Source organism: Abramis brama, assembly GCF_963993115.1.
Source record: "Abramis brama genome assembly, chromosome: 1".
Lineage (NCBI taxonomy): Eukaryota > Metazoa > Chordata > Actinopteri > Cypriniformes > Leuciscidae > Abramis > Abramis brama.
The window spans coordinates 11158718-11181598 of NC_139963.1; the positions used below are offsets into that span (position 1 = coordinate 11158718).

Sequence of the window (22881 nt, forward strand, 5' to 3'; positions counted from 1 at the left end):
GGAAAGGAGGGAGTTTAGACTGTGAGTTTGGACGTAATCAGAAGTCCTGGAGTCTGAGATGCTCTGATCACGGATTCTCTGTCTGGCACAATAGTAACCGCACTGCTGTTTCTGCTGGTTCAGGATCCTGTAAGAGAGTAGGAGTGTGTGTGGACGTGTCGGCCGGCACTCTGTCCTTCTACAGCGTCTCTGACACACACACACTCACACACTTACACACATTCACTGAACCCCTCTGTGCTGGATTTAGACTTGATAATGTTAACTCTTCAGTGTCTCTGTGTCACATTAAACACACACACAACTAACTGACTAACACACACACTGACTGACACACACACACACTGATGGAAACACACACAACTGACTAAACACACACACTGACTGAAACACACGCACACACACACTGACACACAAACACAGATTAACACGCATTCAAAACTGTGTTGCTGTTCTTGTTTCTTTTCTCGTGTGTGTTTTCTGTGATCAGTGTATAAACTCACTGTCCTGTTGTGTGTGTGTGTGTGTGTGTGTGTGTGTGTGTTGTGTCTGAATGTTTGTTGATGTTGGTTTGAAGATCTTGTTGATCATATTAAGAATATCAGCAGGATGTTTTCTGGGTTTTTGTTGTTTCTTTAAATATATTTGATCATCTGTTGGTTCCAGGAGAGGAAGACGAGAGAGAGAGAGAGAGAATGACAGACAGAGAGAGAGAGAGAGAGAGAATGACAGACAGAGAGAGAGAGTTTGAATGGAAACTGTTGAACATTTATTAAATAAACTGTATAATAAAGATGACACACACTCCAGAGAGAATCACAGGTTCAGGATCAGTGACACACACACACACACACACACACACACACACACACACACACACACACACACACACACACACACACACACACAGAGAGAGCGTCAGGATGAAGATGTTTCTGTCAGTCTAACAGGAAAGAGACACAAATAGAGACACACTTGATGCTCAGGCTTCACTGTATTGTCAACATTAATATTGTGTAATATTTCTCAGGATGTATTTTCAGGAGATCATGTGATTTTACTGTATTAGAGTCACAGAATGATCCAGCGTTCAGAAGCTCTGCTGGAGAAACATGTGTTTATGACTGAACTCTAGACTGTGTTAAATCTGTGTTGATTCTTGCTGCACATTCATTCCTCTGAAGAGTTTAAATATGACAAAATATATATTAATACATTACAAACTTGATTTGTCTAGTATTTTGTTAAAACTTTCTATAAAATTATTAAAACGAGGTTCAAATCTATATAGCAGTTATCATGTATTTCTGTCTGAAACTTTATAATAAATTGCATATATTAATCAGTGTCTCGAGTGTATTTTATATTTAGTGTTTCTCTTTTCTCTGACATAAATGAGAAATGCTCTTAATGAGAGTTCAGATGTCTTATTTTATTAAATACATTTCTTTAAACATCATTCATAACATACTTCAGCTACTCCGGTGACGACACTGAGAAAAGAGATGACAAGGATTCTTTCTCTTTCACTGAATCACATATAAAACTAACTATAATATGTATAATAGTTTCTGTACATTAGTTATTGTTCAGGTTAATCGCTGTAAATGTGTGATTTGTTATTCCCAATAGCAGGAAGGCTTTTTCTTAATCCTCTGAGGGGTTCATTATTATTATTATTTTTTTCAGTAAAATCAATGAAATGTATTTTTGTTCAATAATATTTTTTCTTTTTGAGATAATGTTATGATAATAATTAATATTTATGCAATAATTATGATAAATTTTTTCCCATTGAATATAATAGAACATTTTTATATATAATAAAAAAATATATATATTTATTAATGCTGTATTTCAGGTTAAAGTAGAGACTAGGCCTATAGAAAACAATTTTGAAGTCAGATTGGTGCCATCTGGTGGATGTAGTGAGCATAATTATCATGCAATATCATATTGTAACCACTAGATGGATTTACAGCTCTCTGTAGAAAGACTTGTGAATTCTAGTGGTTTTTGCACATATTTGCCTATTTTTTTCAGGTTGTGGATTTTAATATATAATAAGAGATTCTCAAAGACTATTTTTGTCAAGTCTTTTGTTTGGTTGGTTGGTTTAAATGGTAATTTGAAGTGCCAGTTTTACTTTATAATACAGTCAAACCTGAACATTGCATTAGAAAGAGAACAAATGGAAAGCATTTTGTTACCCATTGTTTTAATTCTAACTTAATAGAAATGCAATTCATTTTTTTTATTAACCTTTTATAATAAACATTTTCATTAAAATTATTTTTGTACAATTCAATGAACAGTAACTCTTATTCAAAATTAGCAACAGCAATTATGAACAAAAAACGAAGGCATTTTTAGAGTTGTTTTGTCTGAGTGACACACAAAACTAAAGACTCATAACTCCAAAACTAAAGACTCATAACTCCAAAACTAAAGACTCATAACTCCAAAACTAAAGACTCATAACTCCAAAACTATAACAAGGAGAGTCAAAAGGTAGGTATCGTTTGAAAGATTTCAATTTTTTTTTAAATATAAATTACATTACATGACATTCTCCTGCCAAGAAACTGCTGATAATATATATTATATATATATATATATATATATATATATATATATATATATATATATATATATAATCTTTATTATGATTTTGCATATCTCTCTTGTTTGACATGCAATAACTCGGGAAGGAAATAAGGTAGGGGGAAATTCTTTTTTTGGGGAAGTTTCCCTAAATGTGAGCTGCATCTGGATCAAATGTTGTGGTGATCGCATAAAGTACTCAAAAGTTACAGCATTTGGAACAAAGGTAGCCTTTTTGTTTAGTCCTCACACATTTGGAAGGCAATACAGTTTTTTAGTTTTCTGAGTGACATACACAAAACTAAAGACTCATAACTTCAAAACTCTAGCAAGGAGAGTCAAAAGGTAGGTATCGTTTGAAAGAACACTTTTCAATTTTTTTGAAAATATAAATTACATTACATTTGGACATTCTCCTGCTGAGAAACTGCTATATATATATAATTTTTATAATGATAATGCATATCTTTCTTATTTGACATGGAATTACTCAGGAAGGAAATTCTTTTTTGGGGAAGTCCCTCTACATATGAGCTGCATCTGGATATAATTTTGTGGTGATTGGATAAAGTAATCAAAAGTTACAGCATTTGGAACCAAGATAGGCTTTTTGTTCAGTCTTTGACGCCCCCTCATGGGCATTTTTATATTGTTTCACCATGAAGAATATCTTGTCATAAAAGCAATAGATTAAGTTCATTTGGGGCTCATTTTAATTGTACTAATATGCTGTAAAAAATGAAGTGCCATTTTCAACGATTTTTTAATGTTTCATGAGTTGTATGATGTTTTTGACACATTGCAGTACATCGTACAAAAAAAGTATTTTATAGATTATGAAAAAAAAATGTCTATTTATCAGCAAATAACTCAGCAATACTTAGGAGTTGTTCAAATTGGCTACATTCACTGTAAAGATCAGACTCTAAGCTTTCAAATGACACCAATTTGTGTTTCAAGGCAATATTTTTGAAAAATATGATAATGAATATTTTCGCAGCTAGGTGGCGCCCGCGGGCGGTACACTCCGGTTTAGAGCGACTAGTCAGCTGTCTTTCTGAGTTATCGAAGTGGTTGAATGAGATTCTAAGCTTTAAGATGATATTCTTTTTTGTTATTTTTGTTATTCCACGTTTGAAAACGAGCACGGACGGTTCCGGGAAAATTGGAAAACACTTTGCACCCTGGAAGGATGAGAGACTTGTTTTTTAGCCAAGTAGCTTATGCATAACTTCGTGAGGAATATCTCGTGATCAAAGCAATGGATTATGTTGTGTGTGGGCTCTTTGTAATCGTGAGAATCTGCTGTCAATAAAGCTGTTCACAATACATGCATGTTTCATCGAGTTATGAGCTGAAACGTCACATCAAAACAACATAGCATCTCTGCTACTGCTACTTCATTGGTGCGCCTGTGGTATGTTTTGTGTTAGAACGCCATGAGGAGTATCTTTAGATCTGAGTGATGGATTATGGTGAGTTTGGGCTCTTTTTAAACTTGAGAGTCTGCTGAAAATAATGATGTGCAGTTTTCTATGATCTGTTCATGCCTCGTGAAGTTATAAGTGAAAATCAAACGTGAGTGCTTCATGAGTATTTGGCTAGGTGCGTCTGTGGTATTTTCTGTGTTAGAACGCCATGAGGAATATCTTTAGATCTGATTGATGGAATATATTGAGGCTCTTTTTAATCGTGAGCTTCTACTGTAAATAACGATGTGTCATTTTTCATGATCGATGTATGTTTCATGAAGATACGAGTAAAAAGGCCAAGTCTAAGCTACCTTGCTTGGCTACATGAGTCTGTGGATTTTTTTGTGTGAACTCCATGAGGAAGAATATCTACCGATATAAAGTTCGTTTGACGTTTGACATTTGTCAGAGATTCAGCTCCGAAACACTTCAATACATCAATAACGATTTGGCATAAGAACGAAAAACAGGTTGTGTTCGAACTGTTTTAAAACGTAGACGAGAACACGTAGTTTTTGTGTTTTAATCGGCTTTACTGTATCACAACCTATACATTTTGTAATGTAAAACAGCAGATAGGGACAGTCTAAAAAGTACAAAACGAAGAGGAAAAACGCTCAATAGTTCGATCCATATATGCTTTACTCTTAAAAAAAATGTTTAAACTGTGCACACAAAGCCTAAAAGCACACACAAACACACACACACACTCTCTCACCTGGTAAAGACACAGTAAATGTTATACACTGGGAAGAATAAAATTGTTGTAATAGTAGCCTAATGTTATTAAGACTTATTAAGAAGTTTTAAAATTTGAGTAAAACCCTTAATATTCAATCACAAAATTCAATTCTAACAGTGTGTTATATTGTTAAAATAACTAAATAACTGCTTCAGGGATTAAAGTGAAAAAAATTCTTCTGACTGAAATTTTTTTTTTAGGCCAAGTCATATTCCTTTAACTTTTTACATAGTCGAGACCAATAGCGTTTTAAGGGGAGACGTTTTAAACCGCTTTAATATTGCCAGTAGGCGTATTTTAAAAGCTATTTTAATCTATGAAAACCAGGCAGGGAGCATGTAGGCTACTGGAGAGCACGAACGGCAGCATTGTGACTAGCTTCTGATTGACCTAGCACTTTTTTGCCATTATTGCCATATTGAAGTCTCCTGTGACATACTGTGCAAAGACACGTACCTGGCGGTTTGATTTTTTTAGTCCACAAACTAAAAGGCTTGCCATTCTCCCCCCATTTCGCTAAGCCTTCCCCTTTACTTAAACTTTCGTTAAGTAAAGGGGAAAATATTATATATAGGCAAATTATAACACGTTAACACAAAATTTGTTAACACACACAAGTACTTTTCCCCTTTACTTAACATAAATTGTAAGAATATAAAGACTAGTAATAAATAAACATTAGGCCTATGCTAAAGCTATTAAATAGCAGTCCCAAACTAGTTTTTGTTAATACAAAGTTGGTATGAGCCACTACAGTCATTTAAAAATATAAAAAATAATACAAAGAAAAATAGTGGCATTTTGGGGTTAATATGGAAACGACAGTTACCATGGCGAATACACAATATTAACATTAACTGTTAATGAAACATGGAAACTGCTCCTGGTGAATAGAATGAAAATCATCCCTGCATTACTTTTATTTCGTGTAATTTACAACGTAACGGCGTTGCATGCTCGTAGTTTCATTTGCACTAGCTTGATCAGTGAGGCGATACAGCGCGCGCCGCTGCATTTGCGCGTGCGCTACGAGAACAGTATAACGGCTGACAGGACAAGAAAGTCCGTTTTTCTGAGGTGAAAAACTATATTTCAGCGTACACTCATGTCACTGCCTGGTAGTTCCTATTGTGCTGGGTTTTCTGAAGTAGTCATGATTCGCCTCTCATAACATGCTCTAATAAACACGCATGCAGAGTGGAAAAGGAGGAGCGGAGGCGCGGGGAGCAAGGATTACAGCGCAAACTATATCGATATATGCGATATGGTCTAATTCCATATCGCATTTCAAAAATATATCGATATATTTTTTATATCGATATATCGCCTAGCCCTACCTGCATTATAAGTGTGTCCATGGTAACTGAAATATAGTTATTCTAACTCAGCGCGCAACTGTAGCCTGACATGCACTTTCCGTGAGCGGTAATTGAAAACCCGGAGTGGACCATGAGCGAAGTGATTACAGAACGCTTAGAATGGAGAGAGGAACGTGCTTTTGCTCCACTCCAGGCTTTGATCACATCCCCCTCAGTAGGGGGAATACACCTCGTCTTTCCTTAATTTAAGACCTATTCAAACTAAAATTAAGACATTTATTACACTTTTTGAGAAATGAAATCCTATTTACGGCCTTAAAATTATTAAAAGTGAATTTAAGACATTAAGGACAGACTGGAACCATATTGACGGAAATCCGTCATAGACCTGCTGCAATTAGCCTAACGGAAATCCGTCGTAGCGACGGAGAACTTTAATCCCTGTGCTTTCAGTTTGTTTAGCTGTCATAAGTGATGCAAAAATTCAGATGTGCAAATACAATTGTGTAAAATATAGACGTTTTTCTGAACATATTGTGTATGTTGCTGGTTCCTAGAAGAACATTTTGAACATTCACAGGATCACAGCACAGGGTATATGCTATACTGATATTCAAAGAAAGACATAAGTTCATTGATAATAAATAAAGTGTTCTATCTCAACTTTAAAGGGTGTGTGTTGTTACTGGTTAATAGAAGAACATTTTGATGTGTTTATTCACAGAATCACAGCACAATGTATGATATTGATATTCAAAGGAAGACATAAGTTCATTGATAATAAATAAAGTTCTCTATGTCAACTTTAAAGGGTGTGTGTTGTTACTGGTTAATAGAAGAACAAATGTGTGTTTTTGTTATTCATAAAACTACAGCACAACACGTGTTATTGAAAGCAAAAATGGTACAAAATCCCGCAAAGCCTCCTAAAGAGTGTGCGGTATTACTGCCCCCTAGAGGAACATGTTGCAGTTGTTTGGACCGAGTTTGATATTCAAATTTTAAAATCATTCTTTTAAAAATTCAGACAGTTTTCTAACTCAACTTCAAAGGGTGTGTGTTGTTACTGGTTAATAGAAGAACATGTTGATGTTGTGTTTATTCACAGAATCACAGCACAATGTATGATATTGATATTCAAAGGAAGACATAAGTTCATTGATAATAAATAAAGTGTTCTATCTCAACTTTAAAGGGTGTGTGTTGTTACTGGTTAATAGAAGAATATCTGGATATTGGTTTTAGTAACAGTATATAAATTGGAATTACAATTTTTGGGTGAACTATCCCTTAAAGTTGTTCCAAACCTGTATGAGTGTATTTCTTCTGTTGAAAACAAAAGAAGGTATTTTGAAGAATGTTGGTTACCACACAGTTGTTGGTAGCCAATGACTTCCATATTTTTTTCCCCTGTCTCTTAAGTCTCTTATGCCCACTAAGGCTGCATTTATTTGATTTATATGATCAAATCTGAATTTTGAGCATCATAACTCCAGTCTTCAGTGTCACATGATCCTTCAGAAAATCATTCTAATATACAGCTCAAGAAACATTTATTATTAACATCTATGTTGAAAACAGTTGTGTAAAAAAAAAAAAAAAAAAAATCTTACTAACCCCAAACTTTTGAATGGTAGTGTAGGTTTAAAACATTACAATTGGTAGAATTATACTGAAATACTACTACTACTAATAATAATAATAATTACATTTTTAGATGGACAAGAAGTCCATCACCAGGATGAGTGTCCAGACAGAAATGACCAGACAGAACACATTGTTTTAGAAGAACAAAAGTGTACTGAAAATGATGAACATACATGTAACTCAGAAATAAATACAAATGGTGTGGATTTGAAAACAGAAAGTAAGGAAAGTGACTTGGTTTCATTGTCCACATATTCTGAAAATGAAGAGGAAGAAAAACAGGAACCGGAACATGAAAATGAACATGAAAATGAACATGACAGAAACAAAGAGTGGAGGGCCACAACACCAGGCCCAAAAAAAATTCGGTTTTGAAATAAAATTGGAGCCATAAAATAAAGCCACTGCATGGTTCAAACCAGCTCCAGAGACCATGGACAGATGTCCTGTACAAAGAATTCACAAAGACCAGTCCTTGTTGTGTGCTGTGCTTTAAGTACCAACATGTTAAATGCAAAAATGGACGATCCCTGCCTTTCTTTACAGCACGTGCCACCTGCACCTTTAAAGGCTGTGCAGCAGTCTTTACTTTTACAATAAAAAAAACCCCAACAAAATCAAAACAGAAAATTACTGTCTTTGTAGCCCGTAAAGGAGACATAACACAAAAAAAGTGACAAAAAATTCAGACAGGCCAAATATTTCCGAAGGGGAAAAATTGCTAAAAGCATTCAACATGGTGTGAGCAATTACTACTATCAAGCCCTAAGAAAATCACCATCAGAAGAGATTGTGGCAGGCAATATCTCACGATGCTTAACTGAAGACGTGTTAAGGGTTATATCCAGTGAACTGAAAAAAAGCACCAGGCTACATGACGACATAATCATGGAGCTGGTGCTTACACAAAAAATAATGAAAGAATGTGCTACATCTGAAGGTGCTGAGACTGCTGGTTACCTACAACAACTGCAGGTGGACCCATTAGTTGTACACATGTACACACAATGCGGTTTGCATATTTTAGCCCAGCATCTTAAAAAAAGAAAAACAGTAACACTTCACTTGGATGCCACTGGTAGTGTCACCTCACGCATTCCCGGTCAGCCCAAGAAACAGCTCTACTATGCTCTTGTACTGCCGGGAATGGGAAAAAACATGCCACCACTTCATGTGAGTGAGCTCCTAACAAATCAGCACTCAATTCCTACCTTGACATATTGGCTAATGGAATCATTAAGGGCCCTTGGTCAAATAACATCATGCCAGGTACATCAGGTGGAGACTGACTTCAGCTGGGGATTAATGTCAAGTGTCCTTCTGGCATTCAACAAAGAAAACATTTTGACTTATCTCCAGAGAGCACACCGAATTGTTTCAAACACAGTAAACAGTGGTGATCATCAATTCAGTGTTTTACATCTTTGCTCTTCACATATTATAAAGGCAGTGAGCCAGGCATTTTCAAAAAAGACCGACAGCAAGGCTGTAAAAGAGTACGCTACTGCTTTGCCTTGTTGTTAAACAGCACACATCTAGAGGAGGCAACGGCAGTATTTGAGGATATGTGTGTGCTGTTAACATCGCCAGAGGAAACAGATGTGGTGAATGCAGCCAAAGCTTCGCTGGACCTGAGAATAATGAAGACGACAATAAAAATCAATGAGTCAGAAACAATGCAAGAGGCCACAGAAACACCACAAATTGCAACCCCTGTGTGTGATACATCACCATTCAAATCAGTGTTTAGTGCCATTTTGGAAAGGGTCAAGAGCCTAAACCTTGGTAGCAACACAGGGGAAAAAAATTCCTTTTTCTGTCCAGAACTTATCGACGTCCTCATGAACACCTACATGAGCATTTTCCCCCTCTGGAGTGGAGTGCTTCTTGGTGATCTAAGCCGGTTTTCTGAAATCAGCACAGTCAGCCAACAATCCAAAACCAGGGAAACGAACTGCCATGTGGAAGAGTGGTTTTGGATTGTGAAACAGAGCATCCTTCAAATGAAAAAGTACCTGCGTCCTGCTGACTTTATCCACAAAATGTATGGATCCCTACAAGCCAGATACAGAGAACACATAATGAACAATAATCTGTCACTGCCTTGCCGTGATCCACAATCGAAAGAAAACTTCTTCTGCCAGAAAGAAGAATGGGCAAAGAAAACATCTAGGAAACATCACAAACGTAGGACAAAATACTTTGACCCACCTTATATACTGCCAAAGCCATCACAAAGTCCAAAAAACAAACACATCAGCATCAACACCAGCGAGATGGAAAACACTCCAGATACACCAATGGACCTGTCAACCAAAGGAAAACATGAGCCAAAATACAAGGACAATACTGAGCCTGATAAACCGGAACAAACATCTAAGGACATAACTACTGAGGTATTACTTCATATTATATTTTGTAAAATAATTGCAATGAATTTAACATCTTTTTTACAATAAAAATATAATTTGCAGATCGAATACCTTTGGTCCAAAAAAGACACTGAAGTGGTGGTTGCTGTTGTGTCGTCGGCAGAAAAGACCGTCCATCACTCAGAGTTCAAAACTCTGCAACCTCACAAGTGGCTTGTGGGAGAGGCAAGAATATTCATGAGCTTTATTATTTAAAATTGGCATGATTTAAATCACCAAAGTACACCATAAATATTGTGCACATCTGAAAAGCTGTCAGTGACCTTTGTCTAATATGCATGTTTTGTACATTTGCTCTTTTCATCAAGATAATTGAATGCTACTTCCAAACCATACTGAACAAAATGGGAAAAGACAGTAGCGTTTAGCTCAACCATTACACTGCTCAAGTGATCATGACCAAAGAGAGAGATGCAGTATGTAGACAGAGTCTGCGGAAGGTATCATTGTATTGTTATACATTGAAGATTTGAAAACACACGTTTAAAAAGATTTACTAATGTGAAATTATCTAATATTTCAGGTGGACTTTAGAAAGTATGATGCAGTTATCAGTTTCCTGAATGTGAATGATAACCACTGGAAGTTTTTGGTGAAAGCTTTCAAAATACCAATAAGTCCTTCTTTATAGTCAAAGCTGAACTGAAATTTTAAATGGGTTTCTCTCTTTTTTCCAGTATCTTCTACATGCATCTTCCAGTCAGATTTTCCTTATTAATCCACAAGGAACTGATGAAGAGAAGGACTCTGAGCAAGCTGCAATCAGATTTAGGTAAAATACAATGCTTAAATAAAAGTATTAAGCCCAGCTCTAATTACTTCCAATCACTTTAACTGTATTACCTCTAACTGTGACTGTGTCATATATTTATCAAGTCAATACTTCAAAATGAGGCAAGGAAAAAAAGAGTGGGTGGAGATTGAGTGGAGAGAGGCCACAATTAAGCATACAATCCAGCACGATGGATACAGCTGTGGTGTGTTTGTTATGCAGGTATTTTTTTTTGTAAAATGATTTTCGAAAATCAACCTTATAGTTGAGACACTAAATACCATTCATTCTTACACTTACAACTATTGTTCAAAGATGGCATGGGAGATTGTCAATAGTTTCCCTGAAGTTCCCTCCCACTTGGACATCAATTCTTCTATGACCAACATGAAGGAACTGCGTCAGAAGATGGCTGGGGAAATCCTGACAGCGTCAGGTGATAGACATGAATGGGGGAAAAAAGACACCATGAAACTGTTATTGTCTTCTGTAACCCTGTTACTATTTTAATATTTATACACTTTTTAGTGTTCAGAAAGGATGAGTGTTGGAGGTGGTCCAACAACTGACTGGGTAAGTACTTTCAACTTAAAGGGATAGTTCACTTCAAAATGAAAATTCTGTCATCATATACTCACCCTCAAGTTGTTTCAAACCTGTATGAACACAAAAGAAGATATTTTGAAGAATATCAGTAACCAAACAGTTAACTGGTCCCATTGACTTCCATAGTATTTTTTTTTTCCTACTATGGAAGTCAATGGGACCAGTTAACTGTTTGGTTACTGACATTCTTCAAAATATCTTCTTTTGTGTTCAGCAGAATAAAGAAATTCATACAGGTTTGAAACAACTTGAGGGTGAACTATCCCTTTAATTATATATATATATATATATATATATATATATATATATATATATATATATATATATATATATATCATATATATAATTTTTTTTACAATTTTTTTTAGATTGAATGTCATGCATGCCAACGCTGGTTTCATGTGAAATGCCTTAACATGACTCCTCCTGACTTTGAGAAGGCAAAACACTCTAACTGGGCTTGCGATCTTTGCAAATAATTATTTTGGTTATAACACCATTTATTTATTTTACTTTCTTTAATAATACCTGATTGGTTACTTTCTTTTCGACTTGTAACAACTACAAAAATATGAAAAAAATTGTTGTATGTGTCTGAATCTATTTATCTGTATCATTACATCTCTATATACACAAATTATTATGCAAGTGACATCAGTAGGATTTCAGGAAAATACAAATTATGATTTTAGTTTTTCAAATAAAGCTATTGTTTTATTTCTCATTTCTTTTTAGAAACCTATCAATCTCTGACAGGTTTGTTCAGTAATTTACCAGGTCTTCTTAGGTAAATGATAGAAAACCTACTTAAAGAGGTTATTCCACATTGTTAAGCAAGTTAAAGTTTTCATGCAACATGGGGAGGAAGAAAGATCTTTCTGAAGATGAAAAGCATGAAACAGTGCAATGTCTTGCAAAAGGTATGACAACAACTAATACTTTGTGAAAACTGAACGGAGATTATTGAACCGTCAAAAGATTTGTGATTGACTTGGGAGCACAGAAGAAAAGAGTTCAATTATCTTTGTTCAGTTATCACAAAATATTAGCCATTTTCATGCCTTTTGCAAGTTTCATGCTTTCCATCTTCAGAAAGATCTTTCTTCCTCCATGGTGCATGATAAATGTGATGTCCTTATTAACAATGTGGAACAACCTCTTTAAGTAGGTTTTCCATTTACACTAAAAGACCTGGCAAACTACTGAACAAACCTGTCTCAGATTTAGACCAGTTATCTAAAAAGATATGAGAAATGAAACAAACAAAAAACACTTCAATTTGTATACAGAAATCCTATTGATAATGTCACTTGCATAATAATTTGGAGCACATATATCCACACTGGGTGAACTGCCATGATATCGCTGGATCGAAGGCTAGCAAAAAATGTCAGTCCAGATCAAATTAACGTAGGGGGTTAAATACGTTATTTAAAATAAAATAAAAAATACTTACCATAACCATTTACCTCTGGTGCATGTGGTTTTTCGGAGTGCTTTGTTAATTAACATCAGATGTTTTAAGCAATGCAATTCTGGTGTAAAATGTACGGTGGCCCAGAAGTGTACAGCTACAGTAGGCTACACATCACGATTGGTTGGTGTAGGCTATTGTGTCTTTGTGGTCACAAAGTTAGGCTACTGTATTTTACTTTCACAATGAGCAGAGTACACAGGCCTACAAGCAAAAAAAAAAAACAACCTAAAAATAAATAAATAAGTCAATGAATGAATGAATGAATGAATAAGGTGGACAGGGTTATCAAACAAAGTCGTGGTGTCAGAATGCCAGTCTATCAGTAAGTCCAAAGACAATTAGTTTCTGTTTAATTATGATGCATTTTTTTTAACTGTTTCATTCTAATTCTAAAGCATATTGTTTAATTAACCAAAATATCATTGATGAATATTATTGAGCAATCAGTCACATTAAAAAGTATCGTCCTTATTGTTGAGATATTATTAAATGATAAATGTAATGTTTTTAATTATGTTTTTTAATGAACTACATAATAATAATAATAATAATAATAATTATTATACTAATTATCATCATAAGGCAGAGTGTGAAATAGCGCACCTGAAGTTAATAGACCGTAATCCAGGAGGCGCGGACTGGCTGTTTTATTTATTATTATTATTATTATATAATTACCTGCCAGGTTTCGATAATAAGAGTAGGTTACTCAGTTGGAGAGCCTCGAGAATGGAGTGGAAGCGCCTATGGAGCCGGCATGTAGGAATAGCATGTAGACTAGTCTACTGACCTGTTTAGGACTTCAAGTGCAGGTCATTTTCTTCTGTCTTTACTTAAGATTATGTCCGCTCTCTTTCCCGTGTGAGCATGACTTATCAGGTGCATAAAATTAACAACCAGGGATTCCTGCGTTGTTATTTGGATATTCTTTGGCAGTGGCAGACGATGGCCGAGGATTCCTGGAAAAGTTTCGATATTTTTCCTATTTAAAGCTTGACTCTCTGGAATTACATCGTGTACTAAGACCGACGGAAAATGAAAAGTTGCGATTTTCTAGGCTGATATGGTCTTAGTACACGATGTAACTACAGAAGGGTCAAGTTTTAAATAGGAAAAATATCGAAACTTTTTGGTCATTTTTTGGAGAGAGATGCTAATGGTCCTGTCCGATTCAATGATCTATGCTAAGCTATGCTAAAAGTGGTACCGCTAAACGGTAAACGGAAAACGGTAAAACTCAACTGTTTAACTCTGGGGGAGTTGTAAAATGAGCCTATTTCCAAAAAAAGTGGAGTATCCCTTTAAGAAGCACTCATTTACACTGCTTCAAAATCACTGTCATCTGAACTCTCAAAATCAACTTCTTCATGGTCCTCTGGTATCTCCTCGGGCCCATCCTCCAGCAGAGAAGCAGCATTTGGTCCTAAAGCCAGGCTGTAACTTGAGCAAACGACTTGGAAATTCTCCTCTACATCTGCAAGCCTTTTCTGAAGAAGACACAGGAGCCTGCGATGACCCTCTTCACTTAAACTGCCTAGAAGGAAAAATTAAAAGTGAGGTATAATACTTCCATTGTTGTTGAGCTATTCATTAACTGACTTTACTAAAGAACTACAGACCATTTAGATCCAGCCACAAGGAATCCATAATGTAACACTTGAGGATCTCAAAATGAGTGAGGTTATAGGATCTAGGGCTGTAATCTCCCAGTCGATTAGTCGATTATTTAGTCGATACGTTCTGGCTCGACCAAAATTCTGATTGGTCGATTTTTTTTGTCGCGTTCATTTCATCAGGTGGAAAGCACTAATTGCTAATGGGGGTGTTTTCAGAGCACCGCTGTTTCACAGGTAACAGTCTGTCTTCAGAACACCCCCCTTGTTTTCACTTCTTTTGGATTAGCCCAACCCACTGGAGAAGAGAGACAGATTGAAGAAAGTAGGCTACTAGAAGGTTTGCTGAATATTATTACTTGATCTGGTTTGTTTAATAAATATTATGTTTTTATTAAAGTGGACGTGCCTTTTGTGTTTAAGAGTAAAAGCTTTAAGTTAATGGTATATGAAATTATAGTGTCTGTCATTTATTATAATACATATGACAAAAACAATTGTCTAAATTATGTTACATATTCCTCAAAAGTTCTTGTCATGATATCACTAGTTGACAACATAGCCTATGATTTCCGAAAATAGTACTATGATATTGCGCAGGTGCACGTGACAGAGCCGACAGACTCGTGTGTCAGACTCATTTCAGTGCAAAATAATTACGTCAAAAACGATTTAATATACTGCAAAAAGCCTACTAGTTTTTTATGTTTATTTATAATTCATTTAGGCGGACAACAAGGCGCACAGTGCGCAGCTAATTAATTTAACGTTTTGTTTTTTCCTAACGTCATTTTTAGTCGAAAATTTCAGGACTTTAGTCGACCAAGATTTTCTTTGGTTGATTACAGCCCTAATAGGATCCCCAAAAGCATTACAGCAAGAATGTAATAAAAGTTAGCTTCTAACCACTGTTTCTGCCAGAAGACATTTCTGATATCATTGTCCTAATGTTTCTAGCCAGCTCTCTGAGATAGGTGCAGTGCTGTCTCATCTCCCTCATCACAATGATCTTTTCCTCTTGAAGCCGCACTTTTGACATGAACACATCAAAAATCTTCTTCTTGGTGAGGATGTTGCTGGATTCTGAAGTCACACAAATAACATCCCTTCAATACAAATTTGACCTGTACAGTCTAAACAGCAGGCAAAACACAAGTAGTGTATGGACATCCCATAAACTGGTGCAGAGTGCAAAAATGTAATAGAAATTTAATCAGATAAAATGTGGCATATGTTTACAGTAGCATATACAACATATCATTAGTTTGCTTAATCTCACACACACACACACACACACACACACACCTTAGAGAGAAATTGCTACTTACCACTGCTGTGCACTTCCCACGGCCATATTAGACTGTCTCCTGAGAAACCGCTCTCCACCTTCTCCTCAGCGATGCGCTCCTCATCTGGCACCTGCTCATTGTAGAGCTTGATTGTTTGCAGGAGTTTTCTCTTCTCTTCCCACAATTTTCTTCGACGCAAGTGTTGAATTTTGTTGCTGTCTAAAATGTTTTAAAAACACAGAAAACATGATGCACAAGCATGTGTATACAGATATCAGAAAGTTACATGAAATACTTATAACTGACTTAAGAATTAATACATCAAAATGAAAAAATGACTCAAATGACTTAAAAGGCATAATAATAGGCCTAATATCTGTAAAATTAAAAAGAAGACATTTTAAAATTAAGGACCTAAAAACACTATAATACAAAAACAATCCAGATAAGACATCTGCAAGTAATAAAAAATACACAAATATTAGATGTTTTCAACATACCAGTGTGATTATAAAGGCTGGCTTTTTTTGATGAACACCAAGAAACATTTGTTCAATTGATTTCTGAAGGTTATGTTGGTCATCACATCTGGTACCTACAGAATCTTAAAGCAACAACAATAATACAAGTAAATTATTATGATGTCTTGCAAGTTCAAGTTTATTTAGAGCCCCAAATCACTGTTAACAGTGTCAAAGGAGTTTTACAAGCCCACAAGTTTATAGCAAACAAAAACAGGACAACGCATGGCACAAGATTCTCACTTATACAATTGCAGTATTAGTAAACTACTTAGAAGAATGTCCATAAAATACTGTACCGTCAGTAGCCCATTGTCTGACATCATGTACCCACTGATGCACGATGTTCTCAGGACACCCCAGTTCACTGCTCAAATCCTCCAGTTTCTGAGACTCAGCCTCAGCCTTTTTCAAAGTCTGGTGTAAAAAGATTTTTGACTTTGCAATCTTAAAAAGTGAGGAAAATCATGAAAAGCTTTGTATACATAACTCAGACATAACATAATACCTTGATGTATCTGCTGGATAGTGCAAGATGAAGGCCTTCCCACTTCCGTCGGTTCCACCCAATAGCATGGACAGTTAGCATATCATTCCTGGCTTTAAACAACAAAATGATGTGATGGAGGAAAGTCCCATTAATGCTCATGGTATTGCAGTTCATCCACGCATTGACAATTGATTTTTAATTTAAGAGAGATGTAATGCAGTTTTATTAATGTACTGTATATTAGAATATTTACAGCTGTATATTTGCTATGTTATATAATATTTGTAATCTCAGTACAAAGTATTAGACAGTTAGAATAAAAAGAATAAAAATAAAAAATAAATAAAAGACAGGTTTCCTAAAATAATATAAATGAGCAATAATTACCAGATTTTGTCATGTACTTGGTTGTGAGGGCACAACGAGACAAGTAGCTGTTGACCATTTCGACCTCCTCCCCTGCAGTTGTGCCAGCACCTTCCTGATTTTTGCCACTCCAGATTATCTTACAAATCAGCATGGCACTTAAATTATAGTCATATACAGTGTATTATATAAGTAATAATTTTTTTTTTTTTCATGGTATGATAAAGAATATGCAGTACCTCACACTTGGTTGAATGAGCCTTGGCATGCATGACAGAAAGGAATGGTCTCATCTGCAGTAAAGGTCTGAGGTCCAGCATGGAGACTGACAACTTCTCAAGGTAAGGCCAATACTTGCAAGCAATATCTGTGCAATAGAACTGTCCGTTTGTGGCTGCTTGGAGCTCCTTCTGCAGGTACAGCGGATAAGCAAATATTTCCCCCCTGTACATGTTAAGAGCCTTGAGTAGCACTCCATGTCTGCAAACAACCACCTCAAGGCCCTCTTCATCCAGTTTGCTTGCCCTTCTGGCCGTTTCACGTGCAGCAGACCACTGACTGGCTCCACAGATCCCTTTGCCTGCATGACACAATAATTCTGGTTAAAACTGAAAGTTGCTATTTTTTCTAACTAGTTACTTCATCCATCAGGATGAGTCAGGTTACATCACACCAACTGGCATCTTTGTAATGATCGGTGACAATAAAGGTTTACTTTCAAACTACTACTAAAGAGCAGCTTCAGAAAATGCATCTTCTACTTTCTCTACTCTAGCTACACAAACTAGTTGAAAGGCAGGGTGACAAACTGCATGCATAGTCACTATCTCTTGCAGAGATCTGCTATTACATAATTAATGACTAAACTAGCCACTTTGGATGCCACCACACCTACCATATCTAATGTAAACCTCAACACAAGATTTCTTGAAAGAGTGCACCATGCTCAAAGTGCTAGTAACAAACTAAGTGTATTATATAAGCTTACACCAACTAGGGATACATTATCTATTTAACAAAACAACAATCATACATTGCAAATTTTGGATATAAATCAAAGGTGCAAAAAACTACATATTTTACTAACACTTTTCATTTTACTCCTGATCTCATCAACAAAATGGTGTACATCAGTGTCCTTGGCAATGAAGGTGCCATCAAAATAGGGTTCCTCTGACCTTGATAGAATAAGAAAAAAATATATGTTCAGTGTCAGACATTATATGTTCTGATAATTTTACATTAAGTAAAACAACTACAAGTGTAAAACAACTAACCCTTTTGACTGCCGAAATCGGTACACTTTTCTGTTGCCATCTGCACAAAGAGCAAGCATGTTGGGTGTACATGCTGGGCAGGTGAAGTGCTCTACACTAAACTTCCTGCTCAGCTACTGTTCGGACGCTCTTGCTTACTGCTCCGCGCTTTGCTCTATCGCTTTTACATTTTATCTCCTTTATTTTTATATTTTATTTCCTTTTATCACCTAATTTTAACTTCAGCAAACAGCACAGTGCTCAGACAACAAAGTTTGGATTACTACAAAAACGCAGAATTCTTTTACCCGACCAGCTTACATTCCGGGAAAGGAAAACAAAACTGCCTACATTCATACGGATAAGAGAGAAAATGCCTCTTCAGGTTCAAGAATCTACTTGCTGCACTAACTGCCACAGACTTTTACAAAGGATTGCAGTTCTCGAAACAAAGTTACTTACGGGACCATCAAACCAGACGGAGCACACAACAGAGCTTCGTCATGAACACCCTCAGCATACCGGTGAGTCCCATGAAACTAGTGCTCCTCGACAGGTAGAGAAACAAGCCGATCGACTTACTAATCGATGGCACAAACAGGGAGCGAGACCAAAAGGCACTCGAGACATCAGATTGTCACGAGCATCACATATTCCCGCAGTAGCATCCTCTACCCCAGATACAGCTCTGACAAGGATTGCAAACACCGGTCTTCTACCACCGCCTATACATCTTGAGAACAGATTTGAAGTACTAATGAATGTAAATGAGGAATCCCCAAATGTGATGAATGTGATCGAACACAGACTGAATGGGCCAGTAGCTAACACTGATGCTAACTGGCGCTCAAGGTCAAGCAGACAGCGGCACTCAGCTCAGAGCGCTGCCGAGCCCAGGACTCTGATAGTGGGGGACTCCATAATCAGAAACATTAGCAGCAGGGATACAACTATGTGCTGCCTTCCACAAGCAACAACTTCTGATATAAACAGGGAACTTCAGAACATTCTGATGAAACATAAGACTGCAAATCGACTCATCATTCATGTGGGGAAGAATGATATTCATAAAGAGCAGTCAGAACTCCTTAAGAAGGATTTCAATGAACTTTTTGAAACACTTAAAAGACTGAAAGTTCAAACATTCATCAGTGGACCTCTCCCAGCAAGAGGAACAAACAGGTTTTCACGGTTGCTTGGGCTAAATACATGGCTGCAAAAAACCTGCAATATAAAAGGAGTAAACTTCATTGACAATTTCAATCTTTTCTGGAGTCAGAGACAACTGTTTCATCGGGATGGCCATCACCCAAACAAACTTGGTTCAAGAGTGTTAAAGGACAATTTCTACTTCTCCATCAATCATCCTTCTGCAGTTTGTGCCAATCCACTCAATCTGAACGGCACACACACACCTGGACACAGTATGAATGACCACAGGACTTCACTTCAGCAGCAAAATGGACATGCGGTTGACATATCACACAAGGACAATGATAACACCACTCCGCCACAACAACCTCTGCTCACGGACACAATCTCAGCTGAGCCCTGCCCACAGAGAGACATATCAGAACTGCTTGAAGATTCAGCACCCAAGGACGACTTCCTGGAAAACAGCCAGGGAAGCCAGGACAGCATATCACAGCCTCCTATAACACCAGAGCAACAGCCCCTTTCACCAGACACGCTATCCCTCTCTCCAGCATCGCCTCTTCTCTGTTTCTCACAGAAAATGGAAGAACTGGTGTATGCTGGAACCAAACTATCCCACTCTTTTGCTGCAAGCCCCCAGATACCAACCAAAAAACGACAGGCACCATTACCACCCGCACCAAAGCCTGCGGGCCCAGCTCGCCCTCCCCTCCTGTGAGAGCACTTCGGCCTCTGCCACAACGCCAGGGCCCACACCCTCCTCCATCTGCTCGAGGTGAACCAAAAACAACTGATACCAGCTCTCAGTGATGTGTTTTGGGTCCCCGCTCTGATAACAGTAACTTTCTCAAATGTTTACAGAACAAGCGGGAACCCAGTGTGCCGGTATCTTTCTCTATTGCTGTTTTATTACAAGATAGAAAATCTAAGGCCTTCAATAGCCGTGCAGCAAACCTAACTAATCTGGTGCCTATTACACGTCAAAGTAAGATTGATGTGGGGACAAAAAGTAAGACTGTTAAGTTAGCACTTTTAAACATTCGTTCACTTAAAAATAAATCACTTCTAGTCAACGATTTAACCCTTAAAGGGGCAAGCATAAATAAATTTGATGGAAAAATGATTCATTGCTATTTTTGTATGTATCTAGACTAAAATGACACAGTTCATGCATTTTTTACAAAATATGACCTTTATTTTCTAAGTTACACTCTGTATCTCCCGAGATACATTGCCCATTTAGGGTAACATTTTGCAATGTATTCTTTTTTCAGTTCATATGACAACTTTTACACTACACTACACTACACTACACTACTTTACACTACACCACACTACACTACACTATACTACACTACACTATACTACACTATACTACACTACACTACACTACACTACACATTACATTACACCACACCACACTACACTACACTACACTACTTTACACTACACCACACTACACTACACTATACTACACTACACTATACTACACTATACTACACTACACTACACTACACTACACTACACATTACATTACACCACACCACACTACACTACACTACACTACACTACACTACACTACACTACACTACACTACACTACACTACACATTACATTACACCACACCACACTACACTACACTACACTACACTACACTACACTACACTACACTACACTACACTACACTACACCACACCACACTACACCACACTACACTACACTACACTACACCACATTACACCACACTACACTACACTACAACACACTACACTACACTACATTACATTACACTACAACACATTTCACTACACTACACTACATTACACTACACTACACCACATTACATTACACCACACTACACCACATTACACCACATTACACTACACTACACTACACTACACTACACTACACTACACTACACCACATTACACCACACTACACTACACTACATTACACCACACTACACTACACTACACTACACCACATTACACTACACTACACTACACTACACTACATTACACTACACTACACTACACTACACTACACTACACTACACTACACTACACTACACTACATTACACTACAACACATTACACTACACTACACTACACTACATTACATTACACCACACTACACCACACTACACTACACTACACTACACTACACTACATTACACCACACTACACTACACTACACCACACTACACTACACTACACTACATTACACCACACTACACTACACTACATTACACCACACTACACTACATTACACTACAACACACTACACTACACTACACTACATTACATTACACTACAACACATTACACTACGCTACACTACATTACACTACACTACACTACACTACACTACACCACATTACATTACACCACATTACACCACACCACACTACACTACACCACACTACACCACATTACACTACACTACACTACACTACATTACACTACACTACACTACACTACACTACATTACACTACACTACATTACACTACACTACACTACACCACATTACACTACACTACACTACACTACATTACACTACATTACACTACACTACACTACATTACATTACACTACAACACATTACATTACACTACACTACATTACACTATACTACACTACATTACACTACACTACACTACACTACATTACACTACACTACATTACACTACACTACACTACATTACACTACACTACACTACATTACACTACACTACACCACACTACACCACATTACACTACACTACACTACACCACACTACATTACACTACACTACACCACACCACACCACACTACATTACACTATACTACACCACACCACACCACACTACATTACACTACACTACATTACACCACACCACATTACACTACACTACATTACATTACACTACAACACATTACATTACACTACACTACATTACACCACACCACATTACACTACACTACATTACTCTACACTACATTGCACTACACTATACTACACTACACTACATTACACTACACTACATTACACTACACTACATTACACTACACTACACTACACTACACTACATTACACTACACTATACTACACTACACTACATTACACTACACTACATTACA

The 22881-nt window shown here is 36.8% G+C and overlaps 1 protein-coding gene across 1 annotated transcript; it reads right to left on the bottom strand.

Moving 5' to 3' along the window:
• Positions 1-14328: 14328 nt before the first annotated feature.
• On the bottom strand, positions 14329-18033 carry LOC311080908 (uncharacterized protein; the record flags this gene model as incomplete). Its single annotated transcript, XM_084111104.1, has 9 exons — positions 14329-14605; positions 15591-15767; positions 16013-16192; positions 16474-16577; positions 16794-16911; positions 17003-17094; positions 17372-17489; positions 17590-17930; positions 18024-18033. 7 exons carry the CDS (start codon positions 18031-18033, stop codon positions 16040-16042), a joined length of 936 nt encoding a protein of 311 aa, XP_083967230.1. The 3' UTR covers positions 14329-14605; positions 15591-15767; positions 16013-16039.
• Positions 18034-22881: the final 4848 nt, after the last annotated feature.